The 17,795-nt window shown below is 39.6% G+C and overlaps 1 protein-coding gene across 1 annotated transcript in view; it reads right to left on the reverse strand.

Annotated features, from left to right (window-relative positions):
* The window catches only part of IQGAP2 (IQ motif containing GTPase activating protein 2), a gene marked incomplete at its 3' end in the record, with an annotated part of 179,566 nt that overhangs the window by 64,775 nt on the left and 96,996 nt on the right, over positions 1-17,795 (reverse strand). Inside the window, exons 5-12 of the mRNA XM_015426336.1 lie at positions 17,737-17,795; positions 17,261-17,374; positions 14,569-14,747; positions 11,083-11,170; positions 5,330-5,493; positions 3,618-3,778; positions 3,218-3,342; positions 1,433-1,596 (exon numbers count right to left, since the gene is read on the reverse strand). The exon at positions 17,737-17,795 is cut by the window's right edge and continues 33 nt beyond it. Of these exons, the coding sequence (XP_015281822.1) occupies positions 1,433-1,596; positions 3,218-3,342; positions 3,618-3,778; positions 5,330-5,493; positions 11,083-11,170; positions 14,569-14,747; positions 17,261-17,374; positions 17,737-17,795 (1,054 nt within the window). The remainder of the gene's footprint in view (positions 1-1,432; positions 1,597-3,217; positions 3,343-3,617; positions 3,779-5,329; positions 5,494-11,082; positions 11,171-14,568; positions 14,748-17,260; positions 17,375-17,736) is intronic.

The raw sequence follows: 17,795 nt of genomic DNA on the forward strand, positions 1-17,795 counted from the left end.
TGAAGAAGTTGCTTAATGAGGTGTTCCTTTGTGAAAAGTATGCTCGTTGTCGGCCATCCGGCCTCGCTCGGCAATCGTTTGTTTCGCTCAATCTCCCACGCTTGTCCAGGTCAGCAGCACTAAGTCCATGCGGACACTCAGCAGCAGGACCATCGGGGCGGAGGAGCGCCTCAATTCTCCAGCATCATGCCGGGGAAGAGGTCGCCCCTCAAAAGCCCCCTGGCTAGGAGCCTTTCACCAAGGTTCCGAGGGGTCACAACCCATCGCGCCCCTCCTACACGCTGGTGTGCAGATTGCATCCCCAGAGGTCCAGGAGATGCGTCTGCCTGTGCATCACCATAAACCGGAAGTCCGTGAAAACTATGTTTTGAATGTGATTGCTTGTGCTGGAAAAATTCCATCTCTCTCAAATCCAGTAACGAAGGAACAGGCCAGTTCTAATCCCAGGAACTAAAGCATCCAGTTGGCTAGCCTGCCTATGAATAGCTGAAATGTCTGTGGCAGATAGAACTAGGAGGATAGTGAGCAAACTATAAGTTGGGGCTTTTCCATATGGGGTCACGGGGTCTTTCTGTCAGTTCTCCTTCAGTTTATCTCCTGATTTCTGCATGCATTTTTCCCCTTCAATTCTTTCTTTGTTTTTTTTGTTTTCCTCCAGATTTTTTCCTGTCCTTTTGAGACCACTTTTACCCCAGTGTTTTTCTGGAAGCCAATTTTGGGTCAGCTTTCTCCTCATGCATAGTATTTCTGTTAGTTTTCTTTGTCCTGCCCACTCCCACCCACCTCCAGCCCACTGTTTGATGACTGGACTGTCATGGTCAAACCACTCCATCTCCCCCTGAAGAAGAGTGATTTCATTTTTTAAAACAGCAAATATTGCTAAATTGCTGGAGCATTGTAACAACAGGCTTAGGAGGTTCTCTGAATTCCCAGCTTTCATTTTTTTTAAAAAGGAGGCCTCTCCAGCTGCTTCCCTCATGGAGATATAAAAGGAATATGTTGATATTTTAGTGCAATATGTGCCTTTAAAAGGGGGGGGGGCTGTGGTGCCACTGATGACACCATCAATGAGGACAGCACCCTTCCTTGAAAATCCTCATTATTAAAGGCACATGTGGAAGAAAATAAAATGTTTCCACAACAGCAAAAATGCACAGGAAGGGCAGATGTGCAGAATTCCAATGCTTGTGGATTGACTCCCAAGTAAATCAGGAATAACTGGAATGTGCAGAAAAACCATATCCACTTTTTTTTTAACCCTAAGGCTCAGGTTCCATTCACAAAAGTACAACAGCTAACTTTACATGATCAAATGTCACTGGTAATAAAGAGATAATACACAGATTTTGCGGAAGTGTCAAAGGAAGGAATTACAGACAGTTTTGGCATTTAGTAGTTTGTAAAGCAGTAAAGAAAGGCTAGGGACCCTTACCTGACATTTAAGTGTTTTTGCATTCCTCAGTACATCTTGGTAATGCCGAGCATTTGCTGCTCTCACATTCTGAAGCTTCACTGTAGGAAGCAGCAGTGTTTCTAGTGTTTTTGTAGGATCTCCATGATCAATGGCTTCATTAATGAGACCAACTGCTACAATCCCTAAGCAAGAAAGAACAGGAATGAACTGAAGCACAATTCTGTCATACATTATTCAATACACTACAAGGAGTGCACATTTTCAACAAGGTCATACTACAATATCCAGTACTGATGTCTAAATCAGAATGATTTCCTTCCCTAATTTATTATACAGTTTTTAAATTATGTAGACTTTTCCTTCTTAAAATCATCTTTCCTTAGAGAATGACATGTTCAATTGCTGAGAGATAAAACACAGAAGTGATTCCTAAGCAATTGCACATTACTTGATTAATCACAGCTGAGTTGTAAACACCTTCCATTGAAAAATCAGCATGCCTGAGGCAACACATATCTGTGTCATTCAATCAGCAATGGTCCTTGCATATGCAAATAATTATTTAATGCCAGTAAATCAGTAACTGATTAACATGAATGTGTGGGACTAGGCCAGCATTAAAGACTAAACATTGTTAACAGCTTATGTTTCACAAGCCTTTTTATTTCCTTCCTTTCTTCTAATAATTTTTAAATTAAAAATTTTATTCTGGTGTGTGTGTGTATACGCGAACGTGTCAAGTGCCGTAAAGTCACTTCCAACTCATGGTGACCCTATGAATGAATAACCTCCAAAACATCCTATCGTTAACAGTCTTGCTCAGGTCTTGCAAACTGAGGGTCATGGCTTCCTTGATTGAGTCAATCCATCTCACGTTGGGTCTTTCTATTTTCCTGCTGCCTTGAACTTTTCCACGCATTATTGTCCTTTCTATTGACATTATCTTCTCATAGAGGGACCAAAGTATATCAGTTCATAATTTTAAAACACTTTCCATTGTAAGTGCCATGTGAACCAGCCTTCAGATTTAAGACCTTAGTTGTACTTGCCTTCTATGATACAGGATGCTATTTAAGTTGATGCACTTCAGAATGAGACTATTATGTTAGAAATCATTTATGTAATTCTCTTGAAGTCCTTGTCTTTCCCCAGTATTTGAAGCAGGTGGTGGTGGTAACTTTCTAGTTCTAAACTTGCTATACTTTTTGTGATCCACTTAGAACAATTCTATATTACTTCCCCCATATAAAACACAGGGACATCACATCAGCTAACAATGAACAAGTTTATATTTTATTTCTCATGGTTAGCATTATGAGCAACAGTCCAGGCTGTATTTCATGATCATTTCCCACATTATTCAGAAAGCAGACCCAAATTTGCTGTTGAACCTTTCATATTAATCTATTCCTGTTCCTTGTGACCTCCCTATAAACAAGCTGCAACTCGCCAATGTACCCCAGCCAATAATTTAAAACTACTACGACTCAATGGTTATTATACTGAAAAAATATTTCTATCCTGTCCTATGGAACTCTCCTATTCAGGCAAGCATCAGATCCAGGGCAGCTTAGTATCTGCACAAATATTGTGACACGCACCTGCAGACCACCCCTAAAATGTACCTTGCCCCATTCTACTCTAGAGGGCTGTTGTGAAGAACATATTTGATACAATTATGAACAATTTGTATTATTATGAATATAATTATGAACAAATTATAAACTCAGACTTAAAATTTACCAGAACTCCAGTACTCCACTGGATAAAATTTAGAACCCAGGGCTTAAAGAGAATACTTACTGTCATTTTCCTCCTGAATTTGTGCATTCACCATGTCGATACAGTTCTGGATATCATTCCAGCTTAAATATTCTTGTCCTTGAGATGAAGCTTCTGACTTTATAGTCATCAGAGTATCAGCGTAACTGTAAGGAGTACATTAAAGTCTGTTACTATCTCTTTTTGGCAGGATTATTTTCGGACACAATATTAAACCTATTGTCATTTTTGTTACAAGAGAAGATTTTAAACATAGTTTGATATACCCAGTTAAATAAACAGGTGGAAATACATGAACGTATGTCCCCAGTGTGTTTAGGATGCTGTCAATTTCCTATACTGTAAAATACTGGGAATGTGTAAAGTGACCTCCCCTCCTCCACAGAAGTAGGTCTGGAACAGCCTTGAACTAAGTTTTTACCGTTGTAAATTCTCTTCTTCCAGGTTATTAAAACCAATGGCTGGATTGCTAAGGTGAGTTTTTGTTGCTGCAACATTCTTGCTTTCCAAAGACTGGTTGAGTAGTACCACAGCTGATAGCATCTCCACAGCAATCGAAAGTTCATCATGAGCCAGGTAGTTCTGTAGAAATATATTTAAGTCAGCAAGTAAACTAGATTTCCACCAATATCTAAAAGAGAACTTGTCAATTAAATTAATTTCAAAGACCCAAAAAAGTGTCTGCCATAGGAATGCTTAGGAAATGAAAGGCAGTTCAAAGGCAAAAATGTCCAAAAAAATGTCAGAATGGGAGCAGCCAAAAGCAAAGAACATACATTATTTTGTATGTCTGGGGAAAATACAAAATAAAAATGATATGAATTCTATGTAAACCCTGCTGGATTACAAATTGTCATTTTTCTCTTGAAAATATGGTTGGAGAAACTTTTAAATTGAAATTGTGAAGACAATAACCTACAATAACCCATCAATACTCTTCTCAGCTGTCTCTTTGAACAATAGTAACGAGCTCCCTCTTGTTATACCAGAGCACTCTTTGACCTATTAGCACCCACAGATCACCTACATTAGTTTCAGTTCCCATTTGGGAGACAGTTAAAGGTGATCCATATAAGTCTATTGCATTCACCTTGTTCTGGGAGACTGTTGTAATACCCTATTCTTGGTAGAATAGCAAAGACAACAGAAGAAAAAGTGGGGGAAACAGTATTCCTCTGTTTTGCTGTCTAAGAGAACATTAACGGAGAACATAATTGAAATGTATCTTTCACTTCTGAAGCAGAACCTCTTCCTGAAGAAAATGTAGGTTCAGCATCAATGGCTGAGGGATAACATTTTCCTTCAGTTTGCCCTAACTTCCTAAGCCTGAGGAAAGGGCCATTCCCCCCCCTTCAGTTTCTTTGAAAGTATCATCAGCAAACAACTATATAAAACAATGAAACTGAATAGGTTCTTACATTCTTAAAAATAAGCCATACAAAGAAATTTCTTTTTTAAAAATTATTATTTTTTATTATTATTAAGAAAAACCATAAATGGGACAGCAATGAAAACATGCACATTACAAAACAAACGTAACACAAACATAACTCCCTTAAAGATAAACATAACCCATTACCAATACTATCAGCTTAACCGTATTATAACCGCCTAACCTCTTTACGCGTGAACGGTGCATTAAAACACAAAAGATAAAGATATGGTGGTTGATCATGAAAAAGTTAGATGAACACTGCCAGTACATGTGTAGTGAATGAATATGTTTAAAATCATATCCAGGGAATGTATGCCTCTTTGGAAGGAAGAATGTCCTTTTCTGACATAAAATTGAGAACCCTTGACCAAATTGCAACAATTAACTCTTTGTAAAATGTAGCCCCACTCAGCCTGAGAGAAGAGACAGATTTCAACTATTTTGGTTTTATTTACTTTTTCTATCGATATAGAAAGCACCCCTTTATAAATGACAAACACAAAAGAATGAAAAAAGTTGTACTTGTGGTTAGAGACCTGTTTAAAAAAAAGTGAGTGAACTTACCCTTCATAATGAAAGATTCATGCAACAAATTAGCAGAGATTTAGAATAACATGTTGACTTTCCCCACATTTGAAAAAAACACAGGATGGTTTATTTTAGAATTATGTGGCTTCAAGGGTGCATTCTGAACTTACCACAGCATTCTGTTGCTGTAGATTGAAGAGCTCAGTCTGATACACAGTAGCAGCCGATGGGTACACTTCCGGAATCTGGGCTTCAGGTTTCATAAGAGCAGCGATTGTTTTATTAGGGTCACAGTTACGAATTGCAGTATTGATATGATCGACTGCTATAAGTTCTAGGGGAAAGAGAAAATAATACCTTCAGGAGTCCCTATTTTATTTGATCAATTTCATACTGTCCAAGCGATATTCTTAGCAATGCCAGTGTCAAAAGACAGCACCTCACCCTATTTATTTTAAAATGTCATCCAAATGGAGTGTGCCATAGACAATGCCATGCAGAAGCTATTGGGGAATAACTCAAAGACACTTCAACTATGCACCAAGGAAATAAAATATGTTTAGAACAGTGCAAACATTTGCTTCGTTAACTTGAGGATTTTGTTGTGTTCTTTGTATTTGTGTCTTTGACCTTTCAAAATATTCATACGCATTGGTTCCATGAGGCAAAAGCAGCAGCTGGAAAGATATGACTGGGGGAGTCATTGGGATAGGACACAGATGTCCCTTCATGTCAGTATTAAACACACACACACCCTTAGGAAGTCAGGGCATAGGTCAGTGCTGTCTGCTGTCTTTCCAGCGTTTCAGGTAGAAGAATGTCTTTTCCAATAGATGGGAAAGGCCCTTTAATCGGAGATGTCATGGACTGAACCTGGGATTTTCTGCTTGCGGAGCATGTGCTCTGTCACTGAGCCATAACCCCCTCCCCTTTTGCAAACTTTCAAAATTACATTCACAGCTTTAAAAGCTAGAAAGCTGCATAGTCTCTGTCCAACAAATTAAAATAAACATTTATCATTCTGCATCAGGTATGAGGGACAAGAATCGTTGGCATTACAAGACTGCTTTTGAGTTTATGAATTCTTCTCTGATGCTGAAGCCAGCCCTAGTTGTCATGGAACTCCATATATGCACTGGAGCTACCATTCATACAAAGACCAGCTGAATAAGGACTTCTCAGTCTGAGGGATCAGAAGCTCCTACTTGTCTGTTTTATATGGTTAGTTGAGATTTGATTTCCCTGACCAATGTGGACAAGGGTTCTTTGTAGTTGTGAACGATAGGCAGATTGGATCCTTGCTCATCTTGGCTGATTAAATTTTGCAGCAATAGTTTGACAGCACCATTTCCCAAGAATTAAAAATTATTCTGTGGTAGAAGAAAACTTTTCATTCCTTTGAAAGAAAGCTGTTCTTATTCCTATACTGGAAAACAAATATGCACAACCAATTAAAGGTTGATCTCTAACCTAACATTCTTGGATGAAGTAACTGAGTAGTTGTTGGTAGAACATCCTTGGGTATATATTTCCCCTGGCCAATTTTGATCAGTCTTCCGGACTGGTTTTGGGACTTGAACAGCTTCAATCACTACGATGGGTGACCTGATTACTAAACTGATAAAGGCAATGCCTTTCTGTTACATCTCAAAGAAATATTAGTGATGTTTGAGACAGAAAACTATCACGAATAATCGGAGCATCTTGAAAAGTAGATGGCTATTATTAGAATCATCCTCAGGTAGGTTTCAGTCTTTTGTTAAAACATACATGAAGAGGCTGAGTCATCAGTGGGGAACTTATGTTTAGTATTCCCAGGGCTCTATTCTCTCCCCAAGTCAACACCTGTATCAAACCAATGAATAAGATCATCTGTTTGCTACAGATTTGGGTGACATTGAGCTATATCTGTCATTAACTGGTCTTAGGCCAGTACCCAAATCTTGTAGACAAAGGAATGAGTGAACAAGATGAAAATGAACCCAGAGGTCATGCTGGTCAGGAAAGCTGACATTTTGGATGAAATGACTCCAACTAAGTCTCTGAATCCCAGAGCCAGGAGGCAACATCAGGGGAAGGCCTCAGCCTCTATGGCCTGTTGTTGGCTGTCCAGAGGAACTGGTTGGCCACTGTGTAAGACAGGATGCTGGACTAGATGAACCACTGCTCTCATCCAGCAGGGCTCTTCTTATGTTTTTAATTTTCAGTGTGCTCCAACTACCTTCAGATAATCGGTGGAAGAGTTTGAGGGTGCTCACAAACCCATCAGGCTAGAACTGTTGTTAGATCACCTTTTGTCTCTTCATCTTATTCATAGATTACCACCCCTTCTTGACTCAGCTGACCAGAGTGAACTGATTCATGTCTCTACACTCTATTTGTGCAATGTATTCTATGTAGCACTGCCCTTGAAGCATTCGTTGCCACCAATGTGGCATCCTATCTGCTTGACTAGGACCATACTATGCCAGTATTAAAGCAAATGCATTGGCTACTTTTATGCTTCCAGGTTCAGGTCAGGGTGCTGGTGCTTACCTGTAAAGCCTACACTGCCTGGAACCCACATACCTGAAGAACCACCTCTTTGCAAATGAGCCTGCACATCAACTTAATTCTGCTCAAAAGTGCCTCCTAGTTGCGCCTCCACTGTGGGTGGCACATTGTGTTGTGGCTTGCCTCAGAGCATTTTCCATTGTTTTCTCCATCCTGGAATCCTGGAAGCAGTTCCGAGGGCCCTTATTCTTTCAGCATATAGAATGCTAGCATAGATATGCTTCTGTTGATTCTAAGCCCTCAGCAGAAGGCCATCTGAAGTACACTTATCTATTATAGTCTGCATTTGTAGACTGTTCAGAATCATAATTTTGTTTCTATTGTAAACTGTTTTGAGGAGAAGGAAGGGTAGAAATCCTTGAATAAAGTAATATTGATGGTCACTTAGAAGAGTAAGCGCTGGTGCTGATCCAGCTGTATTAAAGGGATTTGTTTAGTAGTCGATTCTTTCAAAAACACAAGCATTCAAAATACTAGTTTCCAAGTTGCCTGATCTGGTAGAATCCAAAAAAAAGAAGAGACCCTACTTATATTGATTAAAATATCCAAATATACAGAGTCTTGTGATGTATTTTCTGCACACGTAAAGCAAACAGGTGTTAGGTCAATGAATTCAATTGAAATGACAGAGAAGAAATTGCCATTAAGCTAAATCACAAAAAGCATGAAAAAGTATGACATGAAAGTGTAGCCCAAGCTGAACCTCCTAGAAGTTTATACATTCTAGCGATTCCAGAAAAAGCAACTGACAGAAATATGCGGCAGCAAATTTAGAACCCCCTTAAATGTCGTAATTTTTGTTTTAAGAGTGTGTCAACTATTTAAAATATTTTAATTAATTTCTTAGACCCTGTGTTTTAAACATTTAGCATTCTGTTCACCTCTGGATATCAGCAAAAAACAGGTTTAATATACACAAGTGAACAAAGTGTCATCAATTTCTACTTTGAATAAAAATGCAGTGTAATTAATAGATAAGGGCATAATTTATACACTGTTATTGATCATAGTGTGCCACTACTGAACAAGCTGGCATTTGTGCATGTTGGCGGGAGAGGTCCTTGGGCTTGTATGCTTTTTCCTTCCCCATACATGCCCAGCAAATCACGTGCTTTCACAGCAAAACACAGTTTGTGATATCACATCCAAACTATAACGTATACTTTTCTCGGATGCTGGCTAATGCAAAAGCTGTCTTAGTCACAGTGTGCATATAAACAAAATTGGTTTGTCGGGAAAGCGGAAATCTTTCCTTAGCTGGTCATCATGACCAAGGAGAGGGGAGAGGAGAGGAGTGCTCCCAGGCTCATCTGCATACTTCTAAATCATGTCCTATGATTGAATAAGATGGCCATGGTGGGGGGGAAAGGAAAGACTTGGAAAAATTAGCAATTTGGAATGGTGACACCAAAAATGTGTGGATAAAGCACATGCATATGGGTTGAAGAACCATGGTTTTAAGGATGGAACAAGGTGCTCAGCCCTAAGGTAAACCAAGTGGTGAAGATACGAATTAAAATAAAAAGGGCAACTCGAATGATAAAAGGGTTGGAACACTTTCCCTATGAGGAAAGGTTAAAGCGCTTAGGGCTCTTTAGCTTGGAGAAAAGACGAATGAGGGGTGACATGATCGAGGTTTATAAGATTATGCATGGGAAAGAGCAGGTAAAGAAAGAGGTACTTTTCTCGCTTTCTCACAATACAAGAACTCGTGGGCACTCCATGAAACTGCAGAGCGGTCGGGTTAGAACGGATAAAAGGAAGTACTTCTTCACCCAAAGAGTGATTAACACATGGAATTCACTGCCACAGGAAGTGGTGGGTGCTACAAGCATGGACGGCTTCAAAAGGGAATTAGATAAGCATATGGAGCAGAGGTCCATCAGTGGCTATTAGCCACAAGGTATAGCTAGGGGCTCTGGGGCAAGTGATGCTCTGTCTTCTTGGTGCCTGGGGGGGGGGTCAACAGTGGGAGGGCTTCTAATGTCCTGGCCCCACTGCTGGACCTCCTGATGGCACTGGTATTTCTGGCCACTGTGTGACACAGAGTGTTGGACTGGATGGGCCTTTGGCCTGATCCAACATTGGCGTCTCTTATGTTCTTATGTTCTTAATTTACTCACTACATCTATGAGTTTCTGCTTCCGCATTGGCAATACTAACTTCATTCTGTATCTCACTTTTCTCAAGCATAATTGGAAACCCTGCTATCTGATTAGAAAAAAAGATGTTTCATTATATTTTTAATTAAGGTAAAATGAGTAGACTTACTAGGATACACCTAGTGCTACTTGCTAAATGTAACAGTCCCACCATCAGAAATGTGACACTTTCTATATCTACTACAAATTCTTGCATTAACCAAAGGCTTCCAAAATATTTCTTTAATTAAATAGGCACATCTGTGGGTTTCTAAAAATTCAGTTTTTCAAACTAGGATTAAACACAGTTTTCTTATTCTGTTTAAAGCCAGTTTTAGCCATTGTTCATGACTCATACTTGTTATTCAAAAGGACACTGCATATAGCAGTAAAATGCTTATATAATATTTTGCAAGTCTCCTTTCCTTCAACAATTCATGCTGAAATCATAAATTAATGAGTTAAAGGCAAAAGTGTCACACTACCAAGTATTACATTGAATTACCTGCGTTCTCTGATCTTTAGAGTCAAATAACTGTGCTAGATACCATGAGGAATTTTGCGGCAGAACATCAAGCAGGCTCAGAGTAGGGTGGTTCAAGCCTGCCATTAGTGCCATTTCATCTTGCCTGTCAATTGCCTTGTTCACTTGGTCTAAAGCTATGTGAACTGAAAGGAAAACAATGCTTAAAAATGGGAAATAATCTGAATTTTGAATGGTCAGCATCAGTGTAGTCATTATCCAGGGCAATTAAAACCTTCAGCCCTCTCAAACGCATCCTGTTTTGCAAAGCAACTTGCAAAGCACCTCTCAAACGCATCCTGTTTTGCAAAGCAGCTTGCACCAAACCCTCCTGGATTTGGACAAGCACATGAGGATACGTCAGTGCAGATACTTTTTAAGAGTCTGGGTAAAATGTATTAAGTAAGAGGGGTCGAAATTTACAGTATTGTGCAGCCAGCAGAAAAGGAAAACAAGCAAGCAAAGTAGATTGGCATTTCAATTAATAAGTCCGTTGTTACCAAGAATGCAAAGTATGGAGACTTATAAGTTTAGTAATAACAGCAAGACATCTCCCAGAGAATTCCAGCTAACTGCTGAAGCACTATGTAAAAGTGGCAAAGGATTTTAGTGACAGCAAAACTGAACATCACAATGCTTTCCAACAGACTTAAGGCTAAGTATGCATTTCTTGAGGTTTCAGGAACAGGAAATGAAGATTACTCACTGTTGACCTTATTGATGTTTCCTTGAATCTCAGCTTGCGTCAGCAGTTCTTCGTATACATCTCTTTCTTCCTCCAAAATTGAACCATTCTGAAAACAACGATACCATTATTGACTAAACTACACCTTGGAAATTTATGCTGTGGGATATAAATTCAAAAGAAATAAGCATAAGCTTAAAGAAGGTACAGGCTTACCAGTTATATTATTTTATGTGTAAACTGGTGAAATCAGCAGGATGCCTTAGGCCAAAACTAGTTTTGATAAGCTATCCAAGAAGAGGCAAGAATTTCTTGTTGCCCTCAGCACTTTTAGAAGGAAGATACTCACGCATTCCATACTACCAGTGCTCCTGCCCCATCAATCTGGTACAATCAAAATGGCCAAGCATGTGTTCTTACATTGTAATTTTTATAAGGACATGTGCTCCATACACTTTACCCCTATTCTGTCTAAGTTCACAGGTAGATCGGATATATTTTAATCATCCCTCCTCCTTGCAGATCATTCATATGAGACCTCCATTAAAGTGGCCAAGTTCTGTGCTAAGGTTTTATCCATAAGGAAGATGATAACCCAAACTTTTAACACCTAGTAAGCATAAGGTTTTAATTATTTTTAATTCTAATTTTCCTTAATGTTTACGCCTATATGCAGTGTGTACTAGACACATACTCTATTGTTATAATGCTGTTTGATTTCTGGATCGTAAAGGAAGAATGTATGTATGTATTGGTGGTGGAAAGCGCCGCCAAGTCACGGCTGCCGTATGGTCACCCCACAGGGTTTTCAAGGCAAGAGACATTCAGAGGTGGTTTGCCATTGCCTGCCTCTGCGTGGCAACCCTGGACTTCCATCCAAGTACTAATAATTAATAATCATCGTATGGCAGTATGTGTAGTACAGCCAGGTGATCTTAAGACTGTCTGGCAGCCAGCAATTCTAGCTCTTTTAGCGTTAAGCACCACTAGGTGGCAAGCTAGACTTGTTTTTAAGGCACCTCATTAAGACATTTCAGAGGTGGTTTGCCATTGCCTGCCTCTTCGTCACACCTCTGGTATTCTTTGGAGGTCTCCCATCCAAATACTAACCAGAACCAACCCTGCTTAGCATCTGAGACCTAGCTAGCCTGGGCTATCCAAGTCAGGGAAAAGCACAAGCTAACAATATACATGGGGCACACCCTCAAGTGTGAGACTGTGCACTGTCAGAACAAGGTGTCTTATATGAAAACATCTGGCCAACGAAGAAATTCTCTGAGAAGCTAAAAGCACCCCTTTAGCTAAGCTTTATATGTTTTATACGAAGGAAGTTAACAGTTAAAAATACAACTACAACCAGCACAGTTTTCCTATTGACACTGATATATACCCTTCCAAGATGAGCCATCAAACTTAGTTGTGTGCATTATCCTTTCACAAGACAGAACATTGTAAACAAATTGCAATTTCTTTGCTAGAGAAGGAAGAAGTATTTTCAGTACTTAATACTATTAGTGACCTGTGGCCCTCCATCTGTGGATATCCAAATTTGCAGATCGGGGCGACATGAACGCTAAAGAGATTTTTCCGCAAACTTGGGAGAACCCCTCAGGTTTGCAGAAAAATCTTAAATCTTCAAAAAAATACACAGGGATGGTTTAAATTCCCCCAAATTTGCTTGCTTGCACAGAGAATGCACATCCCTCCAGCAGTAGCAGGAGGCTGGGAGCCGTGCAGGGTCCAGCAGCAGCACCAGTGCACCCTGGGGCTCCATGCTGGACCTAGTGGCAGTGGCCAAATAGCTCTCAAGCTGCGCTGGGTTCAGCACCAGCAGCACAGCCTAAGGAAAGCACAGTGGCCATGCTGGGCCTGGTGGAGGCTGCCGAACTGTTAGAGAATGAACCTGATATTTGATTTATGGACTTATATTTATTGCTACACACACAATGGACTGTGCACACACACACATAGGCTCAGAGAACTGTACATTTCAAGTCACCTGTTGTGATGCAACACATAGAAGGTGCCTGCACAAGCCTTAAGGTCTCAGCTACACAGTTACCAGCCTGGTGAAGAAGCACACACCTCCATTATTGTGAGCAGTAAGAAACAACAGCTTTGAGAAGAGACAGCCCCCATTGCAGATCTAGTTGTGATCACGTACGACAAATCTCTGCTTTGTTCCTGCATGGGTATTTCCTGCCAAATGGACATTTGGCTTACAACAGGATGGCCAGCTTCATCAACACTTCAATGAAGCATCCTGACAGTAAGGTTTTCACACCTGCCCAGATGCCCTTCTTTGAGTAAGGTATTAGATTACAATATTGGCCACCCCTTATAGGTAACCTCCCACTCCTATAGGTAACCAATAGGATTGTTTTTGGGACAGACTAACAGGTAGGTGGGTCCACAGGTTGGAACAGTTACCTCCCACCCAATGGATCCCCTATAAAAGGAAAGGACCATTCACCTGGCCCTTCCTAGCTAGCAACCCCCGCAACAACCCCTGTCTGCTTTATACTCCCCTTAAGTCCCACTTGCTATCCCCAAACCCTTGCCTCTACTTTGATCTCTTGATCTGCAGTCAAGAGATCCACACGTTCTGGCTGGTTCTGGTTGTGTGTGTGAATTCCCTAGTTTACATTTCTTCCCATCCATTCTTCATTGGAACAACCAAACTGCGGAGACAGATAAGTATCACCCATCGTCACCCCCACCTGCTAATGCAACCGTGCTTATTTTAATACTGTATTTCTAAGGAACTTGATTGAATGTGTGAGTGCATCAGTATTGTTTGTATGAGATTTATATTTCTTAAGTAAAAGTCATTTATTTTAACAACACCAGCCTCAACTCCTTCTCTGGTAACCCTTGGTGGGAACAGGACCTTGGTATAGTTGGCAAGAACCAGTTTATAAACTGCCAATTGCTGTAAATAAAGCAATTCGGCTAACAGAATGGCCCGGGGCTCCACACTGGTACTGTGGCTGCTGGAGAGCACAGGGGCTGTGATGGGCTCGGTGAGAGAATGGGGGGGGGGGAGATGGGATTCCTTTCTCCATGAGTCTTGTGGGTCCCCACTTGTTTATACTAATTCATTAGGGAATATTAAGTGGTATCACAATAGGAGGTAGGAAAACATTAAAAATAGGATTTATTTACTGTTTCTGCTCCTTTGACAGTCGGGGAAATTCAGAAAGTGTGTGCATTCACAACTGTGCCCCTCTAACATCAATAATGTATAATCAGGAATTTTCTATGCCTGAAATGTTTGCTGATGCAACTTGTTGGTGTCGGTATAGGTTGATCAGGGTAGAAACATTGATTAGGATTAGAGAAGGTCAGTTTTTTTCATATGATGAAACAATGGATAAAACAGGTGGGCATCATTCACTGTTATTTCAATAGTTTCTGTTAAAGAACTACAGTACTAGAAATATGGAATAAGCACTTATTAAAACATAGTTACTTTCACTATTTGTTACATGAAACGAGCTATCTAACCTTCAGTCTTGCACTCTCTTCTTTTCTCTTTTTAGCTTCAGAAAGTTCCTTCTGATATGCATGGGCAAGATCCTCTTCCACATTGACCAACATGGCATTGGGATTTTTCAAAGTTATGACTGTTTGATCTGCAACTCCCTTTTCAATGGCTTCATTAATTGCAATTACTGCAGCATGCACTGAAAAGAAGAATACAATATTTATAAATAGGCATATTTTTCAAAATCTCCTTGTATGTACCTTCAATTTTCCATTAATCTATACTTCAGGCATCAATAAAAAATGTAAACTGCTTACTCTTAAAGCTTATGGTAAAATAAGTCTGTTCAGTCTTTAAAGTGCCACAAGACTTTACTTTTCTTTTGCCTTAAAGAAAATTAACTGATTCTAAAAAATAATATTATTCATATATTAAATTTCCGCAGTTTCTTGAAAGACAGGGATATCTCTTATTTAGATTTTGTTCTGTAGGAGAGGTGATAGCAGTGGGAAAATCTATGATTATGATTTTTTTTAAGGTATGATTATTTTGACTATTTTCCCTCTGTTAACAACTACAGCATTTGAATGGGTATAACCACATATGGAATAGATTACTATTCCAGGAAAATGTACTAAAAAGATAAACAAAATGAATTCAACATAAAGAAATAAACATCAACCAAATAAAACCATACTATGAAGATAAGGACACCCAGAAACACACCCACAATTCTAAACAATGTACAGTAAGGACAAGAAGAAAGACCAATTTTGATTTGACCCTCACTGTTTGGGGGAGGGGGAGGTTTTCAAGATACACTAACAGCTAATTTCCATATGGCAAGAACTTTGCAATATCAAGTGAGAATTCACATGTTTAAACTGTTTGTGTCAGTGTTGCTAGCAAGCACCCAGTAAATGTTAACAAAGTGATTATTCATGGAGGCACCCATGAGAGACACAGATGTCGATTTTAGTGCTATTCAAAGGCTTTTTGTTAGTTCTGAGGAAGTTAAAAGAAGCATCACTACAGTAACAAGCTTCAAAGTGTGATTACTTTTTATAGTTAAGGATGTACCAAACGTGTTAAAAAATTAACAGGATGTCTACTTCAAACAGAGATGTAAAATATGTGGAATAAGACTGTTCTACTTTTCTTAATTTAATTTTAAAGCAATAGTATGCACTAGGCCACATTAACTTGAGTCAGTTTAGAGACCAAGGACTTTGGTTTTCAAATAAAAAACAAGAATGTTAAGCTTGTAAAATAAAATATATTATTGAACTGAATTAGAGGACTTCAAAGTCATTTTCAGCATTATAAATCATTAAGGGTCCCTACACATGGCATTACAGAGACAGCCAAGTTGGCCAGCTGAAGCTAATTTGCACCGTAGCAATATAAAAGACTTGTAATGCACATTTTAGTAAAATGACACAGATCAAAAAGAATAATGTAAAATAAAGAATAATGAGTTTTACTTGGACCTTTTATTGTGTACAATGTCACTGAGAGTGTTTAGTCGACAAACAGGAGGAGAGTAAGCCTGGCTTTTTGAGCTCATGAGTTCTTGTCCTACCACTGCAGATGGAACCCAGATTGAAAGCTTCTTAAGAACATAAGAACATAAAAGAAGCCAATGTTGGATCAGGCCAATGGCTCATCCAGTCCAACATTCTATCACACAGTGGCCAAAAATACCAGGTGCCATCAGGAGGTCCAACAGTGGGGCCAGGACACTAGAAGCTCTCCCACTGTTGCCCCCCCAAGCACCAAGAATACAGTGCATTCTTGGTTTGAGAGAAACTGCAGTCTGTTGTAACAGTCAAATTTGGGTACTTTAACAAGTTAGGTGAGGGAGGTACAACTAGACACTGGGTTTCTTCATCAGGGTTATATTATGGGATCAGAATATCATTTTGTTGGCAAGAAACAAAATACAATTAGTTAAACTACCCAAATTCGGGCATCATAATATCCTATGGTTTCTTTCAAATGACACAAACTTTAACCTCATCTCCACATGTGATAGGAGGTGGAAGGAATGTGTGAGAAACAATTCTTGTTCTCGTCACAAGCAAACCAGAGTTTGTTTGTGACACCTCAATGCACTCACAGCAAAAGGTTTACTTAAGGGCAAATTTTTGCTTGTTTCAAAACAGAGTTTTGACTCAAGACACGTTAGGTCTTTAAGGAGCTCACTCTCTTGGCAGTGATTTGTTTATTGAGAGGTAAAGAGGTTTCAAGCATAGATGAGTCTGTGTCAGAATGCTCCCTTGGCGCCAATTCTCATATTATACATCATTGAAACAGCCCCCCCCAATGACCAGTCCAATCACACCCATACATCCAGCCCACCAAAATCAATAGTGTTTCACTACCCCTCCCCAGCACCTGCAAGCCTACAGTTACATTATCTAGCAGTGTCTGGTAGTCAAGGCCAAGCATGCATACTTCCCACTATGAGGACACAGCATGGACACAGTTAATAGCCAGTGCAACTCTCAGCAAAGGAGCTCCACACATTCCCCCCTGATTCCCAGCTAAATGAAATGAGACAGTGAGATACAGATACTAAAGCCAGATAGTTAACAAACACATGGCAAACATGGGTCAAGTTTGACATTACACAAGTTTAGAAATTTTTACAACACTCTGTCTAAAACATGGCTTGGGAATACCATTCTACACTTTGATCAGTTGACTTACATGCAGCTTCATCCACTGAAAGTTCACTAGCAAGGATGCCTCCAATTTTACTAAAAGATGGCATCTGTATGCCATACTTCTCCAATTCCTTCCTCATGTTACTGATTTCTTCCTCTAAGAGTAAAAATAAAAGAGGGAAAGGTTAGATAAACAAATGGCTTACAACTGATTACACAATAAAGAATGTATAAAACAGAAACACAACAATGGGGGAGGGGTAGAATCCTGTGAACATCATTATGCGTATAACTCCCAGACCAATTCCACTTGGTCTTCTCCTGTTTTGGGAAAGCCATGAAAATTCATTACCTAACATCTTTTAATTAAACAGTGTGTTCTTTACATAGCTGTTCCACACCCACTTCAGCAAGGACAGAAGGAGAATGCTGAGGGAGTAGAAAAAGCTAACACACTTTATTGGAAACTGCAATACCGTACTGCCTCCTTGATGCAAGAAAAACAAATATTAAAAGTACCTGTAAAGTCTACTTTCCCCAGCAAATCCTGGATCTGAGGAGCAATTCCTAGTTTAAAC

Source organism: Gekko japonicus, unplaced genomic scaffold (assembly GCF_001447785.1).
Source record: "Gekko japonicus isolate JY-2015 unplaced genomic scaffold, Gekko_japonicus_V1.1 scaffold657, whole genome shotgun sequence".
NCBI classification, from domain to species: Eukaryota; Metazoa; Chordata; class Lepidosauria; order Squamata; family Gekkonidae; genus Gekko; species Gekko japonicus.